We start from the raw sequence: 25,009 nt of genomic DNA on the forward strand, positions 1-25,009 counted from the left end.
TTATGGAGAGAAAAAAGCTTTTTTTTTTTTTTTTTTTTAAAGTTGTAATTAATAAAACAAGGGAGAAAGAAAAGGGTGTTTTGAAGCCCTTGATTTTTTTTTTTTTTTAAAAAAAAACTTTATTGGTTTTTATTTCCAACTCATTAACCCTCTTAATGATATACCATGTAAATCATACTATTTTAGTGATTAGGTCTTGTTTTAAATTTCTGATGCCAGCTAGAATGCCTTATTTCCGTAACAATTCACCATCTAGTTGCAATCAGAATGCATAATCCTTATCTAAAGATACATAGTCATCAACCCTACAGAAGACTGGCTTAAAAAGGATTGAAAACAACCTGAAAGTGTGGATTAGGAATAAATTCTTGTTGCTGAAGACCTGTAAAATTTCTTGAATTGCAAAGGCAGAAATGACAAGCAGCAAGAGACGGTCAGAGCTTGTTTGACCTGTTATTGGCGTACACTCCTCACATACCACTGAATTTATTCTTTCATATTCTCATTCTGTATCCGTAAGACAACAATATTTGTCTCCTTGCAGTATGAAATTATGGGCACAGTTAATATTTTTTACTATGTATACAGCATCCTGTATGACTTAGCTAGCAGACACTGCTGAAATACACATTTGCGTGGTTAGTAGGGAGGAACAGAGGAAACCTCTCTATTCTGCAGTATACTAAAATTAGATAATAGTTTTCGTCATAAGAAAAACTATTAGTGTTCAAGCATATTTTTGCATCATTCTTCTTTTCAAAGCTTTTTGAAACACTTCAGAATTAGGCAAGGTACCCTCCTCAGGTCTGTTCAGAGTGGGCTAAATAAGGGTCATAAAAAACTGCTGTCTTATCTATGGTTTTCTTTTGCAGAACTCATTGGATAAAACCAAAAATTTCTCCCATTCTTAAATCCTCCGCTGCCCCCTGGTGTCTTCTTCCTGCAGCTTCATACAGAAAGTTAACACTTCACATAGTTCTTTGCCAGAAAGGCCGCATTCCAGAGGAAAGTTATGCTGCAAAACAGTGGACCACACTTTCAGACACTTATTTTTTTTGGCGTGCTTATAATAATTTCTAAAAAAGATAAAATTACTAAGCAAGATTCATTCTAATAAGATACCGAAGAACAAACAAAACCAAAATGTCCTATGCTGAACATTTCCAGACCAAATTACTCCAAATTAGCTGGAGTTCCAATAGACTAACCCGGACTGCACTGAAGATGACTTAAGAGTAAGCTGGGAAATGGCTGGTTTCCTCTTTTCTGAAAACTTCTGCAGACATGCTATTAAATTGCTGCTGATGTAAGCATATGTTTTCTTGGCTAAAGAACTGTTAAATGGGAAACTTGAAGCAATGACAAACTATTTTCCATAACAGATGCACAAGATAGCCCTAAAAATAGAGGAAAAAAATATACAAGGCTGCATTGACAAGAGTGATAAAGAAACCCAAACATACTGGCTTATTTATGGACTTGCTATAATTTAAAAGATTAAGATGATGTTTGAAATACAGAAGAGCTGAAAACACAAAACTTCCACGTCACCAAGAGTATTATGGCTGGGAGAAGGAATGGCTGGAATAGACAGAACCTACCTAAGCCACAGAGTTTCACATATTGGTTCAGGATGATGCACACTGGATTCCGTAGTTTTCTTAAATGGTGCATTCTTCTTTTTTTGATCCACATGTGGGATTACATGGCTATTTCTCTTTTGAGAGAAATACACATAAAATCTGGCATGTCAATCTTTAAAGACTGGAAAGGCTTTAAGTGTAGCTTGTTCTTTAACTGCACAACTTTCGTAGTGGAACTCTTATCCGATGGAAAGATTCATCAGGAATAACCCTACAGAATCTCAGGAGGTCCCCAGAGCTAACAACTACAGTAGAGGACCTGCTTCTTTAACCCACGGCTGTAAACTCTGACAAAAAGGGAGTGGTGGACTTCCCTCAAGAGGAAAAAATAAGGCAAGCATCCACCCTCCTGTAAGCAGAGCAAGGAGAGGAAGATAAAAAACAGCTTGCTAAAATACTTGGCCCAAGAAGGTCACCTGACAAATAAAAGAATCTAAGCTTCACTGATGAGGAAATAAAGATAGGCTATGAACATAAAATAGGTCAAAATAGCAAACACCTAAGCATTATTAGAAACACCTGGTTCTGTCCAATTTTGAAGGTATGTTTGAATGGTTTATTCTGAACCTGCTCAAACTGGCATCTCCACTGACACCTAGGGGCTTTGCATGACATTCCTTAGTAGAAACACGACCCTTGTTATCTTTTCAAGCAATTGTTATTTTTTGGATTAATGGGTAGAAAAGCATTTCTGACTAGCAGTAAAGTTTTGCATGCAGAATTGTTCATTCTGTATTTGCTCAGTGTGTAGGGAAAAGCAGAATTGAAACTAATACCACAAAAAGGAATATCCCTCCCTTCACTCATGTACAGATATGCTTGTAATACTCACTGGTATTCTCAAGTAACCTTAGGAACATAAAATATAAAACAGGAATTGAAAACAGCTAAACAGGAGACTGTTTTGGGAAACTTCATCTGAGAACATGAAAAAATTACAGTTCTGTGTATTAAAAACCAAGCATTACTACCCAAAAAATCACAATGGCTCTAAACACATTTGCTTCACAAGGAAAATCCTAGAGTTCATCTTTCTATTGAGCACATCTTGTGACTTTAATAGGCAATAATCTTAAACAGGACAACAACCACACAAAGGAAATTGCTTTTTTTCATTGTTTTCTCTCCAACACTCCATCCACTGCAAACATCGCAAGCTCACCCCAAACTAAAATCAGGTTAAGAACTACAGCATTCAGAAGCAGCGGAAGCTCACACAACTATTCCATAGCTGCAAATGTCTCTCTTAGTCACAAGAACGTTCTCACATGAGTAACTGTGACTCAGCGCTAACATAAATGCCAGAGAAAACAAGAAATGAAATGAAATATTTCAAGATGAATTTGAGTGACATAAAAAAGAAAACCCTGACCAACACAAAGGCTGTAAGTGAAAGCAAATTCCTGGAGGTAGAAGCAACTCCAAACCCACAGTTTATACCCAGGAGATAGTGCCCCACTACAAAAGTTGGAAGTGCTTGAAAAGAATTCGAATTCCTCGTGTGTAAAAAAGCTAGAAAGACTTCATTTGGATAATAAAAAGCATTAACAATTCCAGCCTTGTCTATGACAAGTTTGTTAGTGCAAGGCATCAGTGCAATTACATCTCAAGGGGATGCCAGCTGAGTAGAGATGGGAATTGCGAGCTGGCAGAGTTTTATCACCACAGGAGATTTCTGAGAAAGGAAATCTTTCATTCAAGATCCAAAAGCACTTCTGACACCTCTGTAGAACCTAATAATTCGACACAAGAATCCTGAAGGTCATTCAACAAGAGACCAGCCTGGCTATGCCTTAAAGGTCCTCACGTTAAAAGAAAAAACAATACAAAAGGAAAGTAGAGGAGCACACAAACTCATTATTAAACTCCCAATGTGTAAAAGTCTTATGATACAATCTAGTTACATGAACAAGTACACAGAAACCAAATGGTTGTCTACAGCAGATGCACAGCACCTCGGAGCACTGACTAACGTTCAGAAAACCAAACCATTTAGGCAAGTTTACACAGTAAACAGTAATTAATCCATAGCACAGTTCAATACAGGATTTGGTAAAACCTGACATCGTAGATTAGCAACTGAAACATTAATTAAAAATGTTAGTGCTCTTAGGGCTGTATTACTGGTTGGAAATAAGGACTGCCTATAACATAGTATTGTTGAGCAGGCTCAAGAAAAGCCTTTATCAGGTATAATTAAAATGGGCTACAATAGAAATGATAAGAGGCTACAAACACAGAATTTACACATTATTACTATACTATACTTTCTGAAAAGTATGGTTATGCGTTTCAGAATGTCATTATGCATATGCAGAAAGAGTCACAACCGAGATTTTATTCACACTTTCTGATACAAATCTCAATTGTACACTCTTCGTAAAAATTTGAGTGTGGCCATTCTAATACACTGCAGAAAAAAAATATATCCTGCCATTATACTTGAACAATATCAGATTAAGTTTAAGTGATAACAGCCTACATTATTTTAATTCTACTTCCTACCAGAACTTGTACTTTATCTACAAGAGAACAATACTGCTGTCTTAAAGATGCTGAGCCACAAGTAACAAATTGCTAGGAAAACAACATATTTGCCCAGTTTCCTATTTTTTTCCTCCAGCATGAAGTATTATCCTGTGTTGGAAAGAAGAAAAACTACATGCACTTCTCCGCACTCAGTGCAGCTTTTTCTAGTAAGAAAAAAGAAGCCCAGAGATCACACACAGAATGACCATTTTACCTTGTAACTGTTCAGAAGAACAAATTTGAAAATTGTGTTCCAAGGATCTCACTTTCTGAAAATTCCAAAGGAAGAAGTTACAGGTGGACCACATGTAAAGGAATTTCTCCAAGGATGAGCATTCTTCAAGTTATTTCTCTTTCAATCTACTTTTCTTTATTGGCCGAACTTTTAACAGCTGTGCTCATCAGATGCTACTGTTTGACTACAAAGTAGCATAGATCATTTTAAAACCCCAAACAACCAAATCACTGAGGAAACTTTTAAGAAAGGGACCGTGACATTTAAGTGTCTAGATACAATGTGGAGGTACATGTATGTTCATACTATAACACCTTGGGCAACGTAAGCTTATAAAGACTCCAGACATGTTAAGTGAATGAAAGAGGACAAGTTTTAGGTTGGGCTTTCAGCAGGTATGGCTCCAAACACCACTTGCTAAAGCAGCTAAATGCTCATTAGAGGTGCCTCATGCAAGTAAGTACTGAACTGCCTTTTGTACAGTATCAGGAGGTGGTGATAAATTCTCAAAATTAAAATATGCCATTTGTTGAACACCCGTTTTTCCTTTGCTACCACATCCAGGAGGTTTATTTAAAATAAAACCAGGAGGTTTACTTATTTAAAGCACACACTGTTGGTCACATTGTTTCTAATGAAGTAGGTGGGAATTTTCCACCATCTTCAGTGGGAACAGAGATGAGCTGGTGCTTCTGAAAAATACAGATGTAAAAATATCCCCTTCTCCCCAACCCCAACAAAGCCCAACTTTTAATTTAGGCATGTGCTTTGAAATAGGAAGTTATTTTGTGCATCTATAAGATCATAAACCAGAATAAAATTTAATATTTATTAGAATTTCTTCCAGTAACAGCATTCGACATCTTAACAAACCAGGCTGTGAAATCTTAAAAAAATCTAGGATTACAAAAAAAGTTAAAATAAGTTGTTCCTTATATTTAATGTCAACAAAGGGGAAGATTTTCTATTTAAAAACAAATCTGTCATATAAACAGTATTATTTTAAGAAAACGTGATTAACATGATATGTTATTTTCAGAATGGATACACAGTGTATGAATACCAATCTGAATGGAATAGGGGGCAGAATACACTACCACCTCGGATATCTCAAAACAGGCTCTTTGAAGAAAGGGGAGGGAGGAGGATCTTTCTAGTGAAATAACTTAGATACCACGCAATGGACAAAAAACGCAAGAGTACAGAAGACATTACATGACACCCTCATTACAACACCCCCTCAAGTCTGGTTATACAGTAAATGAAGTTAGTAAAGTGCATCTTTTAAAGACTTGTCTAGTGAAATAGCTTTTCCAAATATAAAACACAACACAAGACGTGCAGTAACAGTTAATTCATAGTGTAAGTTTTTAAAAACTATCTTTAACTTTTCATTCACCAAAGAAGAAAAGTTTTAACTGCAGTAGTGTTCACATTATTCTTCAATAGGATGCATCCTCATGTGCTTTTGTTACTTGGCAAATCTTTAGATATCGAGCATGGCAAAATTATGCAGTTTAAGCAAGTGCTTCTCTCAATGTAATAATTCTTCAATGGCAGAACGGCCACATGCAGCACAACCATGTTAGATTTTGGGAAGCTTTGGTGCACTAACGACGGGATTGGTCTCTTGCAAATACCTTCTCCCTGCACTCTTATAGTCGTAGGTGCAGGTGTGAGCCTCTGCATAGCGGTGAGTTGCACAGAAGTTGTTTCCACATCTGAAGAATCAAGAATATTAGAAGTTACAAGCTTTTAGAAGCTTTTAACTCTCTGACATGCTGGGAACCCTTTGGCTTAATCATGTCTTGTTTCTTTGTCATAACTGCTTAGATTCCAATCATCCTTGACTGATAACATTAACTGGTAATCAAAATGACATTGTTGTCACGGAATGCTGCAGTTTTGACCCAACAATCTCTTCAGCTTGTAAATTAAGCCATAGCAGTATACCAGGAATCAGCTAGCAAGGATCACAAACACATAAATTAAGAATGATGGGCTCTCATTTATTTTCCTCCTTTTCTTTTTAAGGACCTCACACAACATCAGTAGGTAGACTTAGGAGGACAAAAACGTGGAACTAACATAATGGCATTAGGTGAAAGCCGCAATGCATTTCAATTAAAAAACACCACATCACTGAGACCACCAAAATAGATGTTTAGTTCAGCATGATTTCTGCCTGGCATAAACTCAGATTAGTAATTACCAATTTAGTCAGCTGTAAAGATGACAGATGGACTAACTATAGGGAACATAGCTTTCTATATGATCGGCTAAGCATGCATCATTCCAGAATCAGTTGCAAACTGAATGACTTAATATGATAATTTTGCTTTGACAGCTCACCAGTGAAGACTCTTAACAGGAAAAATGATACTATATATGCTGTACCTAATCTGAGCTTGGAAATCAATATTAGTGTCCTGTTGCCTGACGTACTTGATTAAGTTACTTCTTGACAGTAAAGCAATGACATCATCCAAAATCAGAATGCTCTTTAAACAGACTGAGCATTACTTATCCACCTTAACGTAACACACTATTAGACTGTACTTCTCTATTTATCTGTCTGCATTCACAATAAACTTTGCAGCTGTTCCTGAGGCTTGTGTGCGTGGTAACAAATTTATTTTTCTTTGGTTCTTGGTCCTGTAATCACCAGTTCTCTCATATGACTGTATTCTCCATTTGGTTGATGTTCCATTCTAGTAAGAGGTCACATGGCTGGAGATGTACTTCATTTTTAACCTTAAGCAAGCTGCTTAGTTTATTTCTAGAAGAGCTTATATCTATTTGCTCAGTAGAAAGTTTTATACTGTCCAAAACTGTTTCAAAAATAAAAACTGAAGAGTCTGTAAGAAGGTACTTCCTCACCCTGAAACTCACCATCACAATTCCCCAATGGCAGAAATCTTCTATTTTGCTCCTGTTTGGCATGAACTAGCTAGGTCATGGGAAACGACACCAAGAAAAGCATATCTTGGGAAAAATATAGCTTTGAGGACTGAGAACAAATGAGTGCTTTTTGCCTTTTTTTTTTTTTTTTTTTTTTAAATCTCAGTGATCACCATCAAGCACCAAATCTCATTACATTGTCTACAAACCATGACTTGGGGGAGCAGCACTCTTATATTCTGCTTTTGAGGTGCTTAAAGATGACTGAAGTTTCACAAGAATTTGAACACAATCAATTTTCAAGTTGTCAAATAGAAATTTGTAAGAGGCAAACTGTGCAGATGTTTTACAGTAGGGCCAAATCAGAGGTAGATTTTGTTAAATTGAAAAAAAAAAAGTTTTTCTTCAAGTTGTTAATAATTATTGTTGATAAACTTTGCAGAACATAAGTCTGTAGGAAGTTCTCCCGTCACCAGTCTTCTGTATTATATGATCACCAAACAAAGAACCATGACATGTTCATTATTTTCATTATTTCCTGATAACTTGCATTTCTTGATTTTCCTCGAAGAATGTACACCTCAACAGCAGAACAAGTACAACATTCCTGAGCTTTATTTCTTGCAGTTTTTGCTGAACTGAGAATTGCAAACAATTCTATAAACTTCTTTTGTAAATTCTCTTTTGATTTCCTGTGTTCAAGGAGTATCATGCAGCCCAGAAAACCTTTTGGTTTACCCAGCTATCCATTTTAAACAACAGCTGGTTATATACTCAGCCTACCTGCACTCATAGCTGGTTGCCAATCCAGTTTTCTTGCCACAAAGAAAGCAATGCTTTGCAATTTTCTTTTTTGCTTGAACTGAGCCATTCACAGGTGGAAGATGGGTTGCTTCACCTGCTTTCAGAAGTAGAGAGACAGCAAAGACATTTTAATTTTATTTATTCCTGACCACAAACTAATTAAATGTTCTTTTGAAATCCAGATTCATTCTGCATTTCTTAGGATACTTCAGATGGGACCCCCAAGCCTAAATATTGAACAAAAACACAAAAGCCAGAACAGTGAACACACCTCAAGCCTATGAACTTTCAGAAAAGGCAGTGTAATGCAGGAGTCCAACGCATATTTTTGTAATATGTTAAAAGTTCACATAAGCAAAACATTACAGAAGAAGTCAAACAACTCCTAATACTATTCTCAAATGCAAAAAATAAAAATACATAATGCAATCGGGAAAATACCCCCACACAACAGCTTTCCAAAGAATCAACTGGACATTTAAGTACATAGCATCTAGCATATGCAGTAACTAATAATTCAAGTTTATCAAATAAATAATAGTAACATTTTAAAACCTTGCTGGTACTTCATAATTGCAACAAAAGTGCATTATTAGACTACAGATCTCCATTTAGCTTTGTGGTTTCATAACACACTTTGTGGATGTTCCTTAGACTTCTGTACTTAGAAGCTTATTTTACTCTTTCTGTCCTATAATTCTTGGCTGTTGCTTCAGAACTGGTGAGCACAGAAAGAAAAAGCATCTTTCTTCCGTCTGCAGAAAGCAGCTCTTACTCATGCATGCTTACCATATGCTAGGATAATGAAAACGAGCAACACATTCTCTCAAACATTTTTCAGTACTTGAATCACTATATTGTCAGGATGCTGCCCAAAAAAATGACCTCATGAGCTGAGAAGTGGTCCTTGTGCAGTGCACCTTCATCCCAACAGTCATTTCTCAGCTGAGGTGCAGCAGCTGCATGCAACAACTGACACCAGGTAGTCACTACACATTGCAGTCCTGTTTACCAACAGTGCTATCATCCCACTGCTATCCGTTATAGAAATTTCCAGGCAACGTTTGTCAGTGCCATCTACTTCATCACCTAAAAGCATACTGTTCCAGAAGCACGTTAGCCCAGTTTGTGAGAAAGAGAGAGCTTGAAAGACAGTCCTCATGGTGAACCATACCTAAAAAGAAAAACGCTACACCTGTTCTCTAATTTACAGTCTCCACAGCGGTTATAACAAGAAGTAACTAATCAAGGCCTTAAGATAACAACCTGAATCTGTCCTTTGGCCAGTCATGTAAGTGATTACTACCAATAACCTTTCTCCCAAGAGCATGCATGATATTGAATCACAGAATCATTTACGTTGGAAAAGACCTCTGAGATCACCTAGTCCAACCATAAACCTAGCACTGCCCAGTCCACTACGTGTCTTTTAAACACCTTCAGGGACACTGACTCAACTACTCCCCTGGGCAGCCTGTTCCTGTCACAACCATTTCAGTGAAGACATTTTTCCTAATATCCAATCTAAACCTCCCCTGGTGCATCTTGAGGCCATTTTCTCATTGCTTGTTGCTTGGGAGAAGAGTCTGATCCCCACCTCGCTGTAGCCTCCTTTAAGATAACTAGAGAGCGATAAGGTCTTCCCCGAGCCTCCTTTTCTCCTGGCTGAACAACCCTAGCTCCCTCTGCTAATCCTCACAAGACTGGTGTTCCAGGCCCTTCACCAGACACGCTCCAGCACCTCGATGTCCTTGTATCAAGGGGCCCAAAACTGAACACAGTACTCACGGTGTGGCCTCACCAGAGCTGGGCACGGGGGAACAATCACTTCCCTGCTGACCACACTGATTCTGACACTAGCCAGGATGCTATTGGCCTTCCTGGCCACCTGAGCATACTGCTGGCTTGTATTCAGCCAGCTGTCGACCGATCCCCCCAGGTCCCTTTCCACTGGACATAATGACACCCACTTAGTCTTTCATGTGCCTGAAACCTTTCGGAAAATACACTTTTGTCTGACAAAATAGACCAGAGTAGTCTCTTCATCACAGTTCTATCCAAAATGGAGCTGGTGACAAAAAGGTTGGCTTCCCCATACTGCAGATATGCCCGTTAGGGCATCACCTCTTAGGCCACAGAGAATTTATGGACAGATGTGTTTATTAATGTTGACTGCAGAAGATGTGGAAGCAAACCACTGCATTTACCAATTGAACATATGCTTGGGGAGAGGTTAAAAAACACCACAGGATTCAGCAAGTACAGTTTTACCTACATAGGCATTTGTACACACCCAGGACAATTATTTTCTTGGCCAAGTATTTTTCCACAGAGAAGTCAGGAGATAGATCCCTTGAATTGGTTTATGCTCCTAAAGAGATAATACGGTCTAGACTCATGACCATTCTTCTACCCCAGACATACAGCCTGGTTGCTTCAGCCTAGAGACCAACTCATACGGATTAAGAGTTTTCAAGTGCTCCTTTATACAACTTTATTCCTCCTGAGAGAACTAATCACATAAGTTCATATTTAGGCAAATAATATCCTTTTTCAGTAGATGGTAAGCATTAAACACAATACAGTTAACAAGACTAGGGTAGAAAGAACAAAATTATAAAAAAAAATCAGCATGATATCAACAGCCTTCAGTATCCATGTCCTCCCCGCTTTCCTTCGCGGAATTATTTTGTCAAGGCTGTAGTCCTAGAGCAAATGCTACCAATGAATGTAGTCTCTCTGGTTCTAGTATACTCAGAAGTATTCATAGAACTGGTCTTTTGGAAACTTCTGAGCAGAAAGTCATGTTTTAGTTCTAAAGACGACAAGCATTAAGTATTAAAAAAATGCTAGGGAAGCCACAGCCATATCTACCCAAGATCAGAATGACATCTGTATATCAAATAATTGCTTAAAATGTTTAAGGTTATACCATGCTACAGAAGTGTAACACAGCAAGGACTTTCAAAAATGTATGCCTTACAAAAATATGATTCTTGCCCTCTAAATATGTAATAAATCAGGAATTATCAGTGAGTCGTCTTAAATTATTAAGTCACATTACTTACCTACTCTTTTCCCTACAGTTGCGTTAATTCCATTCACTCCAAGCGTATGAGCAGACTAAAAAAAAATTCCACAATGAAATTACTAGCAGATGGAAATTAAATGAAAGATTAGGCAGTCTGATATCAGATTGTTTGAAACCAATGCTGTATCAATCAATATACCTACAAAAACAGTCCAAGACTTTCATATGAAGAAATTAAAATTCTACAATAAAAAGCCTTACTCAAATTAATAGTCTCCTGTACTTCACAACATACAAAACAAAGTACATTAGAAATCTGAAGCTGGGAACATATGGTGCCAGTCACAGGGAAAACTTTGGATTAAGTGACAATTAGCAAGCAGCAGAATTAAGATGACACTTCAAACAGTCGTAATTTTGTCATTACAATAACTAATAATTTTAGTTGTGAACCAAACAACCACTTTAATTCTTAAGAAAAATTACTTCTAGGATCCATTTAGATAAGCATGCAGTTAATATACCAACAGGAATTTAGAAAACAGTTTCAGACTAGTAGAGATTTACATATGCACCCCACCCCATCTGCATTCCCTGAAAAGACACACAGACACACACAAAATACAGCTTTCATAATGCCAACACCAGAAGAGACAGGAAAACCCCAACTCCTTTGGGGGTATTAGTACTCACTAGAATATAATCAGCAGCTTCGTTTGGTGGAGTAGTTTTCCTAAAGCTTTCTTCCTGAAAATGCTGAAGATTTGTAGGTAGTGCAATACCAGAAGTCCGAAACCTGCCTGTCCCACAGGAACTCTGTAAACTTTCCCTGTTTGTGCTTCGGGCCAGCGAAGCTAGAAATCCTAAGTTATTTACAGAACTCACAGGTTCTTTGGATGCCTTGTTAGTCACATCTGTGATGTCCCTAGCTTCTGCTTTAGCAGTTACATCAGGTCTCTTGCCAAGTGAATCTACTTTCACGCTATGAAATCTAGTAGTCCTAGAAAAAGAGGAGTCTGCTATACTACGGACTTCCAAAGATCGAAGCACATTTGGGGAGGCTGTAGATCTCAAGTTATCAGCCTCAAAGCATTTGGGTTGTGTTTGTGGTTTCAGGGAACTGTGATGTGCCACTTGTGCCGAATAACGAAGAGGTGACAAAAGTGTATTTTTCCGAGGACTTAGTTCACGAGTACTGAGAAGTCCAGTCCCCATTGCTGCAGTGCTCAGCACTTTACTAATAGGTTTTCTATGCTGTTCTAAAACCTTAGATTCTTCATCTCCATCAGACAGTTCAAGTTCTGGGTTCACCTTTCCTATATCATATATCTCACTACACTGCTCTGTGGTGCTTGCTTCTGTTAACAAAGCGAAAGCATCTGCTTCAGATAAAAGTTTTTCTTCTGTTCCATACAGTTCTACATTTGTTAGATTCGGATACAAAACAGAATCCTCTTCATTTGCTGAGGTCACATTTTCAGACACTTTTTCCAAGTTTGCAGACAGAGATGAAACAGGAGTCAGAATACTATTTGTAGGTACTTTTGCATTTTCTAGTTCAACACGAGATATTTTCGGTGGTAACCTGATGCTACTAACCGAATGAGACCAAGAGGCACTCTGCCAAGTGTCATCTTCCTTAAGAAAGTCATTAGTTGTGGATGGCATTGTTCTACCAGCAGTGGCCAAAGAAGCCAAAGCTGAAAGTGCATTTTGGGAAGACTCCAAAGGATATGAATTCCCAGGAGGAGGTAGGCAGGACTGTCCAATATGGGGGAGCACTCTTAAAAACCGGTGACGAGCAGCAGCTGCTGAGCCACTAGATGGTCGAGGAGCTGTTGGAGGACGAGGTTTCACTTTGACAGTTTTTTTAGGCTATTAAGAAACAATAAGAAAAAAAAAACAACGCAACAACGGTTAGTATTTGAATTATGGAAACATTCAGAGGCCTTGCTGAAATCATATTCTCAGGAATTCTGACAGTATATGGCCAGAAATGACCACCAAACCATTCACTCTACTCCACCACGTATTGCTAACCACCAAAATTTCACACCACCATCAGAATATTAGAATCAAACATTACAACCTGAAAAGGCTGTACATCATAGGGATTAGAAAAGGGAAAGCAGAATGCCAAAGTTATCCAGAAGAGCTTAGGGTCTCAGCCAAGAACAACCATGAAAGAAAAAGCATAACGTTTTCATCTAGCATCTAGGGAACCGAGACAGACATTAAATAATTTTACTAATCCAGATCTCCTGAACACCACCTGTATGTTTTATCTGGTAGACAATCTCATCCTTGTATTTAACTTTATAGGTCTTTTAGTTACAGTATTTCTAATCCCATTTAAAAATTAAGTTCCACTTAAGAGCAAGTCCAGAATTTCCATTTAAGAGAAACACTGTTTTGTACCAGAGGATTGATGCAAAATAACACTACTTAAAGCATCAGAAGAAGAAGAAGGAAAAAAAACCAAAACACACAGATCCAGGACCCATAGTGAATTCTTCGAATACTGACAGGTCAATCCAGGTAAAGCCTATGCCTCACAACAGAAGAACATAAATAAAATAGCATTCATCTTTCTTAAATGGATATTAAATCATATACCCTTTATCACTCTACTTCCCAAGACAGTAAAGTATCTGACCTGTTTTCTAGAAAAGCCAGTATTGGGAAAGTGTGAACTACTTGATTATAAAAGAATTGAAATCACAGCTTTACCTTTTTACTTAGATTCATGTTTTCCATCTTTGCCTTGAGCAGTTTCATTTTATTCATAGTAATTGAATTCTCAATAATCTGTTGGCCAGAAGGTGATGCCTCCGTCTCATCTTCATCATCGGCATATAAGTTATACACTGAACCACCACTGAAAATAATAAAAGAAAATTTGTTTTCACCCTCTAAGCAATTTAATTATGTTTTCAATGTAGAGTATTCTGACAACTAGAAAGTCAAATCCGTAGGTGATCTGTTGACAAAGCATTACGTAAAACTGTATGCAGAGACATTTCGAATCCATTTATTTTAGAAAATAAGCATTCCTTATTAGAGTGCTCACACAAAGTGCTGATGCTGAAACCAGAACATAGCCCCGCTTCTGGGAAGTTGTTATACCATATACAGTTGGTTCACACTCACTATATATTTTCCCCACAGAGGGAATATCCAGTTCCACAAGTGTCTCCTGAAGGTATGGCCAAAGCTGTTAACAGTGTGATTCAGACAACAAGCTGATCAGTTTTCCAATTAACCAGACACTGGCATGGAAGGAAAGTCCAAATTTCTATCCATCCTGAGGGGTGTTCTCACCATAAATGGAAATGGAGGGGTCACCCATGTGGATGTGATATTCTATTTCTCCTTTTCAAAATAAAAACAAAAAATAAAAAAGGATCAGTTTAGGTTTCCAAAAAGTCTCACATTTGGAAAAAAAATTATACAGATTAGAATTGCTAGACCTAAGACAAAATATTTTAACTCAAGTAGTCACTGGAAATTTATAGCATCACATTGAAGTTTTGCATTCTGTTAGAATACAGAATGGAAAAAGACAATGTTTTAAAGTCATTATCTGGATTGTTTTTCCTATGAAGCATTAATCACCAACACACATCCAACATTTGACAGAGAAATAAAAGAACCATTAAGAGTGTCTATTCACTACAAATTGATGCATTTTCAACACTGTATATAGAACATTTTAGAATGTTTTAATTCTTCCATTAGGCTGTCAACATCTAGAAATGGTGACAATCAGGCAATTCCCTTGTGTTCATACAGATGTCTTAGTAGATATGACAAAAGTTTCTTCTCTCCAAATAAGACCAAGGAAGAATTAAAGGTTGTGGGAAAGTCAGTACCAAAAAAATATTTTTCACTAATTAAAGCTGGCATCTTACCTTATTCTTGGAAATACTCTGCTGGCTTTAGTCAAGAGCCAGTGTTTATGTACTGACTCTCCCAATTCATTTCCTAAAATGTAGCAAAATTCTGAAGGCAACACAGCTGGGAGACAGATTTTTAAAAACAAGATGGCAGCAGAACAGTCCAGTCATTTCTTACCAGAAACTGAACAGCTCTGTATGGAAATGGTCAGTACAAATATTACATACCTCTCCTGGTAAAGAACCAACACTACAGAATTATTTCAGAATTTTAAATCTGCAAAGACTTCAGTTATCAACTCAAACACATTCTTTGAACTCCCCTTCATTCAAGAAAAGGATAGAAAGACGAGGGATGCAACAGTCATGTCTCCTTTCTTCCTCTTTATGCAAAAAGAACTGTTACTCTTTTTCTTGCATTTTCTGACTAAATAAGAGAAAAAACACCAAAGAAGGGCTAATAAAGGAGTTTTTGCTTTAACATGATCGTAAAGTTATGAGAGTTGGGACGGGGATCTTTGCTCTTGATGATACTTATAGTCCATTTTTTAACTGACTTTGTCCACAGGTATCAACATTCCTGAGATCTTGCTCATAAAATGTGTGCTTCAAAGATGATCCATATCTCGTTAAAAAACTTTTTTCTTGCCATCAGTGCTCTACCACAATTTCAGGTATTTTATTTTAACCCAGAGACAGTAATCATTGTATGTATTTACACCTTGTCAAGTTTTAACTGTTAACTCAACTGCAGGCAAAGTAAAATGATCTGGAGAACTATAAAACAAAACCATTTATAAATTGTAGTCACTGAATTCTGCTAATGTGAGACAAACTGACCTTGCTTTCTTTGCTTTCAAACGGGAGCAAGAAGAGTTACTTAAAACATTGCAAGCCTTGGTCATGGAGAAAATGCAGATAGTCCCTACAACAGTACAAGTCCTTTTCTTGCACCTGTACGAATATTATGTTCTTCAGGAGATTAAAAAACCTGACCAAAAGCTGCGCTATAAAGACAGCCTAATATTTCTCCAATAGATTTTATCAATTTTGGTAGCTTCAGTAAGAAACAGACTAGCAGTCTGTTTACTGTAACACGGTAGCATACGTGACAGTCTCATTCATTTGATTATATCAGTACTTCAATTCCAAGACGAGTTTGGGGTCTCAACTGCAACTTATCTGAGGTCTAGTTATGTCCAAGGGCCAGCTCTATTAGTAATCATTTAAGTATACATAAAAACAAGTAAAAAATAAAAACAGTTTTTCTGAAACTTCAGGCCAACCCTGCCAGGACTTTGCACTGCTAATCAGTTATCTTCCTGACTAAATATTTGGTCAAGCCATATCCATATGGAAAAGATTTACCCCCGTGAACAGAGAAATCTATACAATACTAAATAAGTATCTTAAGATGTAAAAGTTTTTTTTTTTTTTTATATATATATCTTTTTTTTGATTTTCAAAAGTTTTTAATATCCCTATTGCCAAGTTGACTCTCTTATGTAAAGTTCTCTTTGAGAAGGGGCTGGAATTGCCTCAAGCACAAGGTCAGCATTACCTCACTTTACTGACACACACAAATAGACAACAGTTAGCATGACCACTGACCATAAAGTCCTACTGTATAGTTAGGCCACTCAGTTACAGCAATTTGGTAGCCCTTAGGCCACCATTCTTCCAAAATTCCAGATATTCTTCTGACAAAGTCAACACAGCATCCCCATCTTGATGAATAACAGTAAGATTAAAACCAACTTTACCTCAAAGATTCAGATAATGGCGTTAAAGTGCCATCTCCCCGGTCTACCACGCGGAAGAAATTCAGCTGATCTCCTTCTCGATATACTAAGAAGGTGACTTGTTTGTTAGATGGCCCTTTCTCCCAGATCTCATCTCTACCAGGATCCATGTATTCAGCCATTTCCCTTATAGGGTCTTCTACAGGAACTACAGAGAAAAACAGAATAAGGACAAATTATTGCACCTTTGAAGTCCCATATTTCTGGCAAACCCCTCACATTTTCAGACCATGCCTAAAGTCAACTGTAGTTATGACACAAAAGCATTTTAACAGGCCTTTCCCCTGGAAAACAACAGCAATAAGATTCAACTTGAAATAGTCAGTTTCAAACATTCTTGCTGATCTGTAAGTGGCATTCTCTAGATTCAAGTTAGATGCTTAAATATGTACACACGAAACATCTGGCTCAGGTCCCTCTCTGCCAGTTTTGCAGCTCTACACTGCAGTAAACTGTTTATTAGCAAACGGAGACTAAGAAACAACAAAGAAGTCTTTGTAAATGGACTAGTAGTTATGTTCTAAACTAGTTTAATTGTTTTAATAATCCATCCTCTGAAAACTTCTTTCTGTTCAATCACCTAACTATAATTTATTCTGTCCCATAGGTACGCTAACTGTCCTACTCTCACCTCTTCTGACAGACAAATGAGGAAAAATGTAGTAGCACCTACCAAACCATACAGAGAAGCAACAGAAGACCTTATTATGACCATACATATTCTGGAGAGTGCTTGGGAGGTATTTTTACATCCCATATGCAGGAGGCTGGCTGAATTGATGAATACAAATCTGAACTTTGGAATTAAAGTAGTCTGGTTCATCTTGAATGTTAAATTAGCTGTTCCTCCTTACCATCACATTACCACTATCTTTTCTTGTTCCATTAATGTATAGGATGCCACTTCACAAAAAGCTGTCCCACCAACACTGAGATGTGTGAAAGAAAGGAAGGAATAGCCTAAGAAATCAGCTAGTTACTGAATAGCTGGCCCAGTAAGATCATCACATTATGCCTCTCCCTGATTTCCAAGAGCTGAAAGGAGAAATTCTTTCTATATTGGTGATTATAGAATACATCTTTAAGCATCTCTCTCAAGCTCTGCTGTAGATAAATAGGAGATGGGAAGTATGACACAAAACAGCTTGGAAGACTTCTAGTTCATTAAGAATAAGGTACAATTATAGTTGCATAACCCAAAGATATCAAGTTAAGTAGAAGCAGTAACATAGGAGGCAGGCCAGCCCCTCCCACAAATAATTTTAAAACATTTTAGAGGTAAGTTTATTTCATGGTCAGAAGAATGGGTATAAAATAAAGTTACTGGAATCACTTTTTTTTTTCCCTGTAAAGAGCCTCATTTTGGGTAATTCTCTCACTGCAGAATAAAATAAAACATAATTTAGTTCAATCATTTTAATTTTACATGGAAACAAGTGTATCCCTGTATTCTTTTATTAGCACTCAGGACTCCTAACGGGATATTTTTCAAGAAGAACAGCTAAACATTTTCAGAAAACTTTTCACAGCTGGAATTATCCTACTGTCAACTGCTACTAGATGACAATCAGTCCTCTCATGGTACTGACTTCTCTTGAAGCAAAGATTAACACAGTTCTCCTGCAATAATAAAACTTTTAATTCAGTTAAGCGTACAATTTAAATATGCCTTGTTTTACAAAATCTACCTATGGTAAACTACACTGAGAGCAACTGAGGCTTAATTCCATTAAAGCACTCAAATGTTAGGCACAACATCTTGATTGTCTTTGAGAGCTCAGCTCAGTTTACAAGTGGATTTCCCAACCTGAAAGTTACGCTGAGTGCTTTCCAAGTAAAAAAAACATCAAGGAGATTTCTTCACTTTCAGCTTTCACTTCTCAATGGATGATTCACTTAACCAAGACTAAATCAATGTCTGATTCTTACTAACTAAATTTTAAAATGTAATCATATGATGACATTAAAGGAGCATTTTTTTCAGATGAAGGATTGCTGATGCTGTACATCCAAAGATATTTCTTAAACTAAGGGCAAACAAAACGAAAGAGATGGTGCGCTTGTTATGCTGAAGAAGAAAAGATGGTAAAAACATCCCTCTGTTTTTGTCAAGTATTTTCCAATTAATTTGGAACTGAACCTGCTTGTTTGAAATACTTAGCTGCAAGACGCCATTTACAGTTATGTTACAAGAAAACCATAATTTTTAATCAAGTTAACACATACCTCTTCTAGTGTTAATAGGTCCACCTCGCATAGCCAGAACTAACTTCAGAGTGCAGCCTTCTGAAATGCTGTAAATAACAATAAATACATTTTTATAACATTTTCCATTGCCTATACTAACAATCATATAGAAACATTCATTGCAATTTTATTCTATACTTACTTATAATCATTCAAACAATAGTCATCCTTCAGTTCCATATTATTCCAAATTAAGTGCTGCTGAGAGACAGGAATACCTAAAGGGGGAAAAGAGATTAAAATTAGTTTGATGGGAGGGTTTTGGGGGAGTTTTGCTTTTGGAAGAAACAGGGCTATATAGAAAAGAAGCGAGAAAGGGGATCACAAGAGAAGGAATGAAGCAGGACAAGGACATGCACTTGGACAGCAGCCCTCAGTCATGACATCCAACCTACTGAATAATTATTAAGAACAAAGTTAAGGTTTTCGGTAAGCTTGTGCTTGCACGTGGAGCTCAATCACTTGGCTCAGGAGGTCTGTAGAAGCATTCAGTTGCTTCAGACTTATTGAATACCTGCTCTTTTCCAGACATTGGTCAAGGGAGGGTTGGTTTGTGTTCTTCCCATACAAACGTTAATCTGCACCTCAGTTTCTTGGTTTCTGACAGGAAAAATGGGATAAAATTTCTAACTACAGAGCTGCTGAATAATTTATCTGGCTGACATTCTGTGTTACTCACGGTAAAGACAAGGTCACATTAAGTAACTGGTGGCAGCTCAGTTAACAGCTCAGGTGTTAAAGGTGTTTTTATCACTGTTTGACTTGGAACCTGAAAGTTCACATGTACAATAAACTTCATACTAGACAACTTTTACTTGCTTTAAGTGTTCTTTTAATCCATCAGAATGCTTTATTGTTTATATCCAGTAATACTCATTTCCAGCTCAAGTTCTGGGACAGATTTAGAATGACTTTTGTTAAAAAGAGGCAAGCATACAAACTATTTGTTCCTTATTAAGGATCTACAGTCTACACAATGACTATCTGTTTCCTCTTGCCTATACAGTCAAGTAATTTAAATACAGACCTAACACACATTAAAGAGAATAAGCACAAGCAGGTAGAACCCAAGGTCTTCACACAGTTTTATTGAAATGCTGCCACCTTCCACATTTTGAATTGAATACCAGCCAGGATAGTTATGAAAGGATGAGACATCTCTGACCACCAAAAAGCATGAAGGCTACTGAGAAGAAGAATAGCTTTTTCTGCCTTTGAAAAAAAAAAAATAAAAAATCTTCCCTTCAGCAACAAAAGGAAGTAAATTCTGTTTAGCCTGCCTAGTGAAACCCAGGTAATTAAGATTTCACTGTGCGTTCCTGAAAAAATTTAATTAAATTGGAATCTATAGAGGCCAAGAACCATTTGTTGAAAATGGTCTAAACACCACTCCACAGATTAAGCACCGAAAGTTATAAATATATTTTCCAAAAGGTTACATTAAAGTAATCACACACTTTCATCTTGGACAGTTCAGTGTCAGATCATGCCATTCACTGCCTAGTTGCATGCTCAGATACTTAAAAGGAGATGTAAATAGCAGTACTACACAGACTCCTCAAAATATACCTGGGGAAAAGAGAATGCAAAGATCAGTCTTCCAGTTGTTTTGCCAAAAACCTCTCAGCTTCCTGAGGCTTGCAACAGCAAGAGGCCAGTTAAGTAGCCCCTTCTAACACTGGAGAAAGGGCACCAACGCCCATCACCAGCAAGGACAAAAAGGGGAAAAGGGGGCCAAATTCTGGTGAAAATCCAAGCAGATTCAACAGACAAGCAGGAAACCTGCTAAGTGGACACCCCCGTGGAAAACACAGATTGCATTTTTGGTGCAACTACCAGAGTTTTTAGTAAGTTTTAGAGAAGATCACAATGTTCTTTTCTCACCACAGCTAGCATCTAGATTTTGTCCTTTATGAATGACAGACACATTACCGCACTTGGAAGGCAGTCAGAACGAGTCTCGCATTCTCCGAAGTACACAAGACTTTTATGAGGGGAATGTGTTCATATAGTAGACTAACATAATAGCTGTTACCCTGCCAGCTATTGAATAACTGGTTATTGGTTATGTTTCAAGTCTGCAGCATAAGCAAAACAAGAACACGCTGGCAAGAGCCAGCAAGTCTGCAGTGAAGTTCTTTTCTTTGTTGTTTTGTAGTCCTCTGATTACAAACAGTCATTACTGTCTGCATTTGTTATGGTTTCAGCAGCCTCCAAGGAGCAATTTCCAATTACTTTGATAAACTGAGAGAGTCTATGTTAAAAAGGCTGCCTCGCAACTGGCAGTGCTGCAGTGAAGCATGGTTTTGTTCATCCAACAATGACAATGTAATTTTGATGAACAGATGAAAATACTATACTCTGGTGTAATGGGAAACAGATGAGTCTTTATTACTAATTCCATTTTATGCTGCTTTCTAAGAATTCTGTACTTATGCACAAATGAAACGGGATGTGCTTTACAGGTTCAAGTGCAAGAAAATATGCATCAGCTGTTCCTTTTCTGGATTATAGTAAGCCTTTCTTGAAGAGACATTTGCACAAGGGATCAGTACATGGAATTGGCAACCATAATGACAACTGCAAGATACTCATCTGCTATCCCCTCCTCCCTAAGCAGCACATGACTGTATCACTAGTCTGCTCTAAATTGGTCCAGAGCAGAAAGGAAAACGAAGCAAAAAGCTAAAGCTCAACACTCGAATGGAAGGGGGCAAGCCAAATGATGCTGTGAGAGAAAAGAAGTTTCTTCAGGCTGTCGGCACATCTGCAGCCATTTCAATAGACAACACAACCTACTAAAATGGTGGCAAGGGGGGCAAAAAAGAGGGAAGTAGGGATTTGATTCTGTCTCTGAATCATCCCGTCAGTCACACCCTTAAGGTTCACTCCTTTGCTTTTCTTTCTGGCACACCAAGTAAGCTCGTAGAAATGGATGTTGGTTGACACCCAGAAAAACCCACAGATTTCAGAGTAAGCTTGATTTTATGTTGTGGGTAGAAGGTTACTATGTTTAAAAACACAAATATTTCAAAGTCAAAGTTCAAACTTGGTACTTATCTTTCATCTAATGTTGAAATTGCTGGAGACTTTCTTAAATATTTACTTTGTGTTCCTGCTTACAGCCAGGCTGGGCCCACAGTCTTGATTTTGCCCCATTACCTAGCTACATTATGGAAGAGCTGCAAAGATTCCCAACAACTAACAGCAGCAGGTACTGGTTTTATAACTGTCAAAATCCCCAGATACCATTTGCATGACAGTAACCTACATTAGCGTACATATTTCCTGGTATTATCCACAATTATTTTACAGATCAAAAAATTAATCACTACTAGGCGTGTGCTGTCTAAATGCTCCTTCCTAAAATTCAATATAATGTGTTTCTGAATGAAGAATACTAAACCTTGCCCAGCCCAGCAGCCACAAAGACTTGTGCAATGGAGGAAGCAAGAAAAGATCACTTGAGGGAGTGACCAAAGCATTTATTCTAAGTAAGAAGCAATTTCCTCTTCTAGTGAGCTCCTGCTATTTTTAACCTTGACTTCTAAGTTATGTCTCAGACTCTCACAACACCTTGAAACCCAGGTAGCATCCAACCTATGATCATCAACACATGGTCCTGATTTAAAATACTGAGTAGAGCCAAGGGAGCAAGCAGCACTGCTCACAATACCACATCCTGCTGTTGACTGAGTATTCTGGCTTTTATGCCACCAGCAGAGACAAAGGGAGCTAGTTCTTCTCTAGCACACCACCTAAAAAGGCTCATTCAGTGAATGTGAGACTCGACGTGACAGGTAGCTCCAAAGTCATCATTGTAACAAACCAAAGTTTTGGTAACTGAGCGCTTACTTTGCACGGAACGTATCTGAGACAAATGCCTGCAGGGGATCCAAATACACACACTGGGTCTGCTTGAACTCCAATTTACAAGTTGATTTGCACTGAAGTTTCAGATGTGCTAGAACCCATAGATGCATTTTTACCCATATTCACCACCTAAAACCAACTGGAATGAGACAGATAGAGATAAAGGAGCTCTGTTTTAGTAGGATACCAATGTCTACTGCAGCTCTCTAAACAAACCCTTTCCCATCAGATCATTAAAGAGGTACCGAGAATGACAAATGTTATCAGAAGTATTGAAGATTCCTTACGTGACACCCATACTATCCATTCTTATTACTGTCCACAGCTATTGATATTCCAGTTGTTGACAGAGGTCACTTCTTCTTAATTTAGTTTTAGTATTAGCCTCCTACAATTAGAGGCGCTGATGACAACTGAACAGATCTGTTAACTTCTGATATGATTCAAAATTTTGTGCTTGGAGACGTTAGCAAGACTAATCATTTTCCAGAACTTATTTTGCATGCTTTTCTACCATCCTCCTCGCACATAGATCAGTCCATGGAGACAACACGCACGCTCAGGGCCCCGTAGTGTCTCCTAGCAGTGTACGTAGGAGGCATTCTGCAGGCAGATATGCCTGGGGAGGTTCACACCCCATGAATGTTGAAACGATACAATAATAATAAGTGAAAAATCGCTGCTGCAACAGGAACAGAAGTAAGCATTCCGCTTCCCCTGCTAGACCACAACCACGAAATTATTTCAGGATTTTCCCTTCACATGGGTGATTCATTGTTTCAACTTGTACATTGCAGCAGAAACTTCAATACTGAGAAGCTGTTGTGTTTTTTTTGTTTGTTTTTTAAAATCACGCAATGGTAGCCTCAAATGCAACATAAAATGGATTTATCATAGCCTCTGTTCCCTTCATACTTATGCACACAACCAGTATTTTTCTGCCTTCTCCCCTCCAAGTTATAGTGAATTATGACTTGGGAAGTTGCAGATCTTTTAACTATGTTCTGGAGTATTAAGTATTTCATCTGATTTCTAACAATTCAGTGGTAAGCACCAGCAAGCTCTTCTGTGTTTTAATGAAATTTACTTATTAATAATTAATTCAACGCAGCAGGCAGCTAAGCCACTAACTGCTTTATCATCCGGAGAACTACAACATGTAAACCAAATTCCTAATAAACAACGCTATAACCTTAGTACTGATCACATGTAATTGTGATGCCTTTTTAAGCTAGGCTCACCCAGCCCCCAACAATAGGCTGTAGATATAGTTCAGTGTGCCTGTTTGCAGTCTCCTGTTTTGAACTACAAGAAATTCAAATTCTTCTCTCACATTTCCCACTGGTCTCTTCATGCATCCTTCCAGGCTCTTTCTCTTATCTGTATTGTCTATATAGACTGCCTTCTCCTGTACTCTATTGCCTATACTCCCTTTCAATTTACTTGTAGCATTGTATCACGTATCTGCTCACACCTCTCCTACTGTTCAATCAACCAGAGAAGAAAAAAACAACACCTTTCCTTGTCCTGTTTCACCTCTAGCCTCCAGGAGTTCCTCAACATGTTCTCTGATTCATGTTTAATTACAGCCTTGTCCACAGGAAACAAAAGCATGTCCACATGGCTATCCTAATGTAAACTCTAGTTATAGAATAGAGCAGAAGAGAATCATTTAGATAGGACAAGACCTCTGAAATCACCTAGTCCAACCATAAACCTAACCTAGCACTTCCAAGTCCACCACTAAACCATGTCACTAAGCATATCTATGTGTCTTTTAAATACCTTCAGGGACACTGACTCAGCTACTCCCCTGGGCAGCCTGTTCCAATGCTTTACAACCCGTTTGGTGAAGAAAATTTCCCTAATATGTAACCTAAAACTCTCCTGGCGCAACCTGAGGCCGTTTCCTCATCTTATCACTTGGTGCTTGGGAGAAGAGACTGATCCCGACCACACTGTAGCCTCCTTTAAGGTAACTACAGAGATAAGGTCACCCCTGAGCCTCATTTTTCTCCAGCCTGAACAACCCCAGCTCCCTCAGCTGT

General features: G+C 37.9%; 1 protein-coding gene across 4 annotated transcripts in view; it reads right to left on the reverse strand.

Annotated features, from left to right (window-relative positions):
* The window catches only part of ZFAND4 (zinc finger AN1-type containing 4), a 31,325-nt gene that overhangs the window by 4,154 nt on the left and 2,162 nt on the right, over positions 1–25,009 (reverse strand). The window contains exons 3-10 of one of the 4 annotated variants that reach the window (XM_084290363.1): positions 19,231–19,306; positions 19,068–19,135; positions 16,803–16,989; positions 13,874–14,021; positions 11,837–13,018; positions 11,181–11,235; positions 8,092–8,209; positions 6,048–6,128 (exon numbers count right to left, since the gene is read on the reverse strand). In XM_084290363.1, coding sequence (XP_084146489.1) covers positions 6,048–6,128; positions 8,092–8,209; positions 11,181–11,235; positions 11,837–13,018; positions 13,874–14,021; positions 16,803–16,989; positions 19,068–19,135; positions 19,231–19,306 — 1,915 coding nt within the window. Of the gene's footprint in view, positions 1–5,853; positions 6,129–8,091; positions 8,210–11,180; positions 11,236–11,836; positions 13,019–13,873; positions 14,022–16,802; positions 16,990–19,067; positions 19,136–19,230; positions 19,307–25,009 lie in introns of those variants that run through there. The other 3 variants (XM_084290362.1, XM_084290361.1, XR_014618622.1) reach the window with 3 other exon arrangements.

The sequence above is a fragment of the Netta rufina genome, assembly GCF_964035555.1.
Source record: "Netta rufina genome assembly, chromosome: 7".
Classification (NCBI taxonomy): domain Eukaryota; kingdom Metazoa; phylum Chordata; class Aves; order Anseriformes; family Anatidae; genus Netta; species Netta rufina.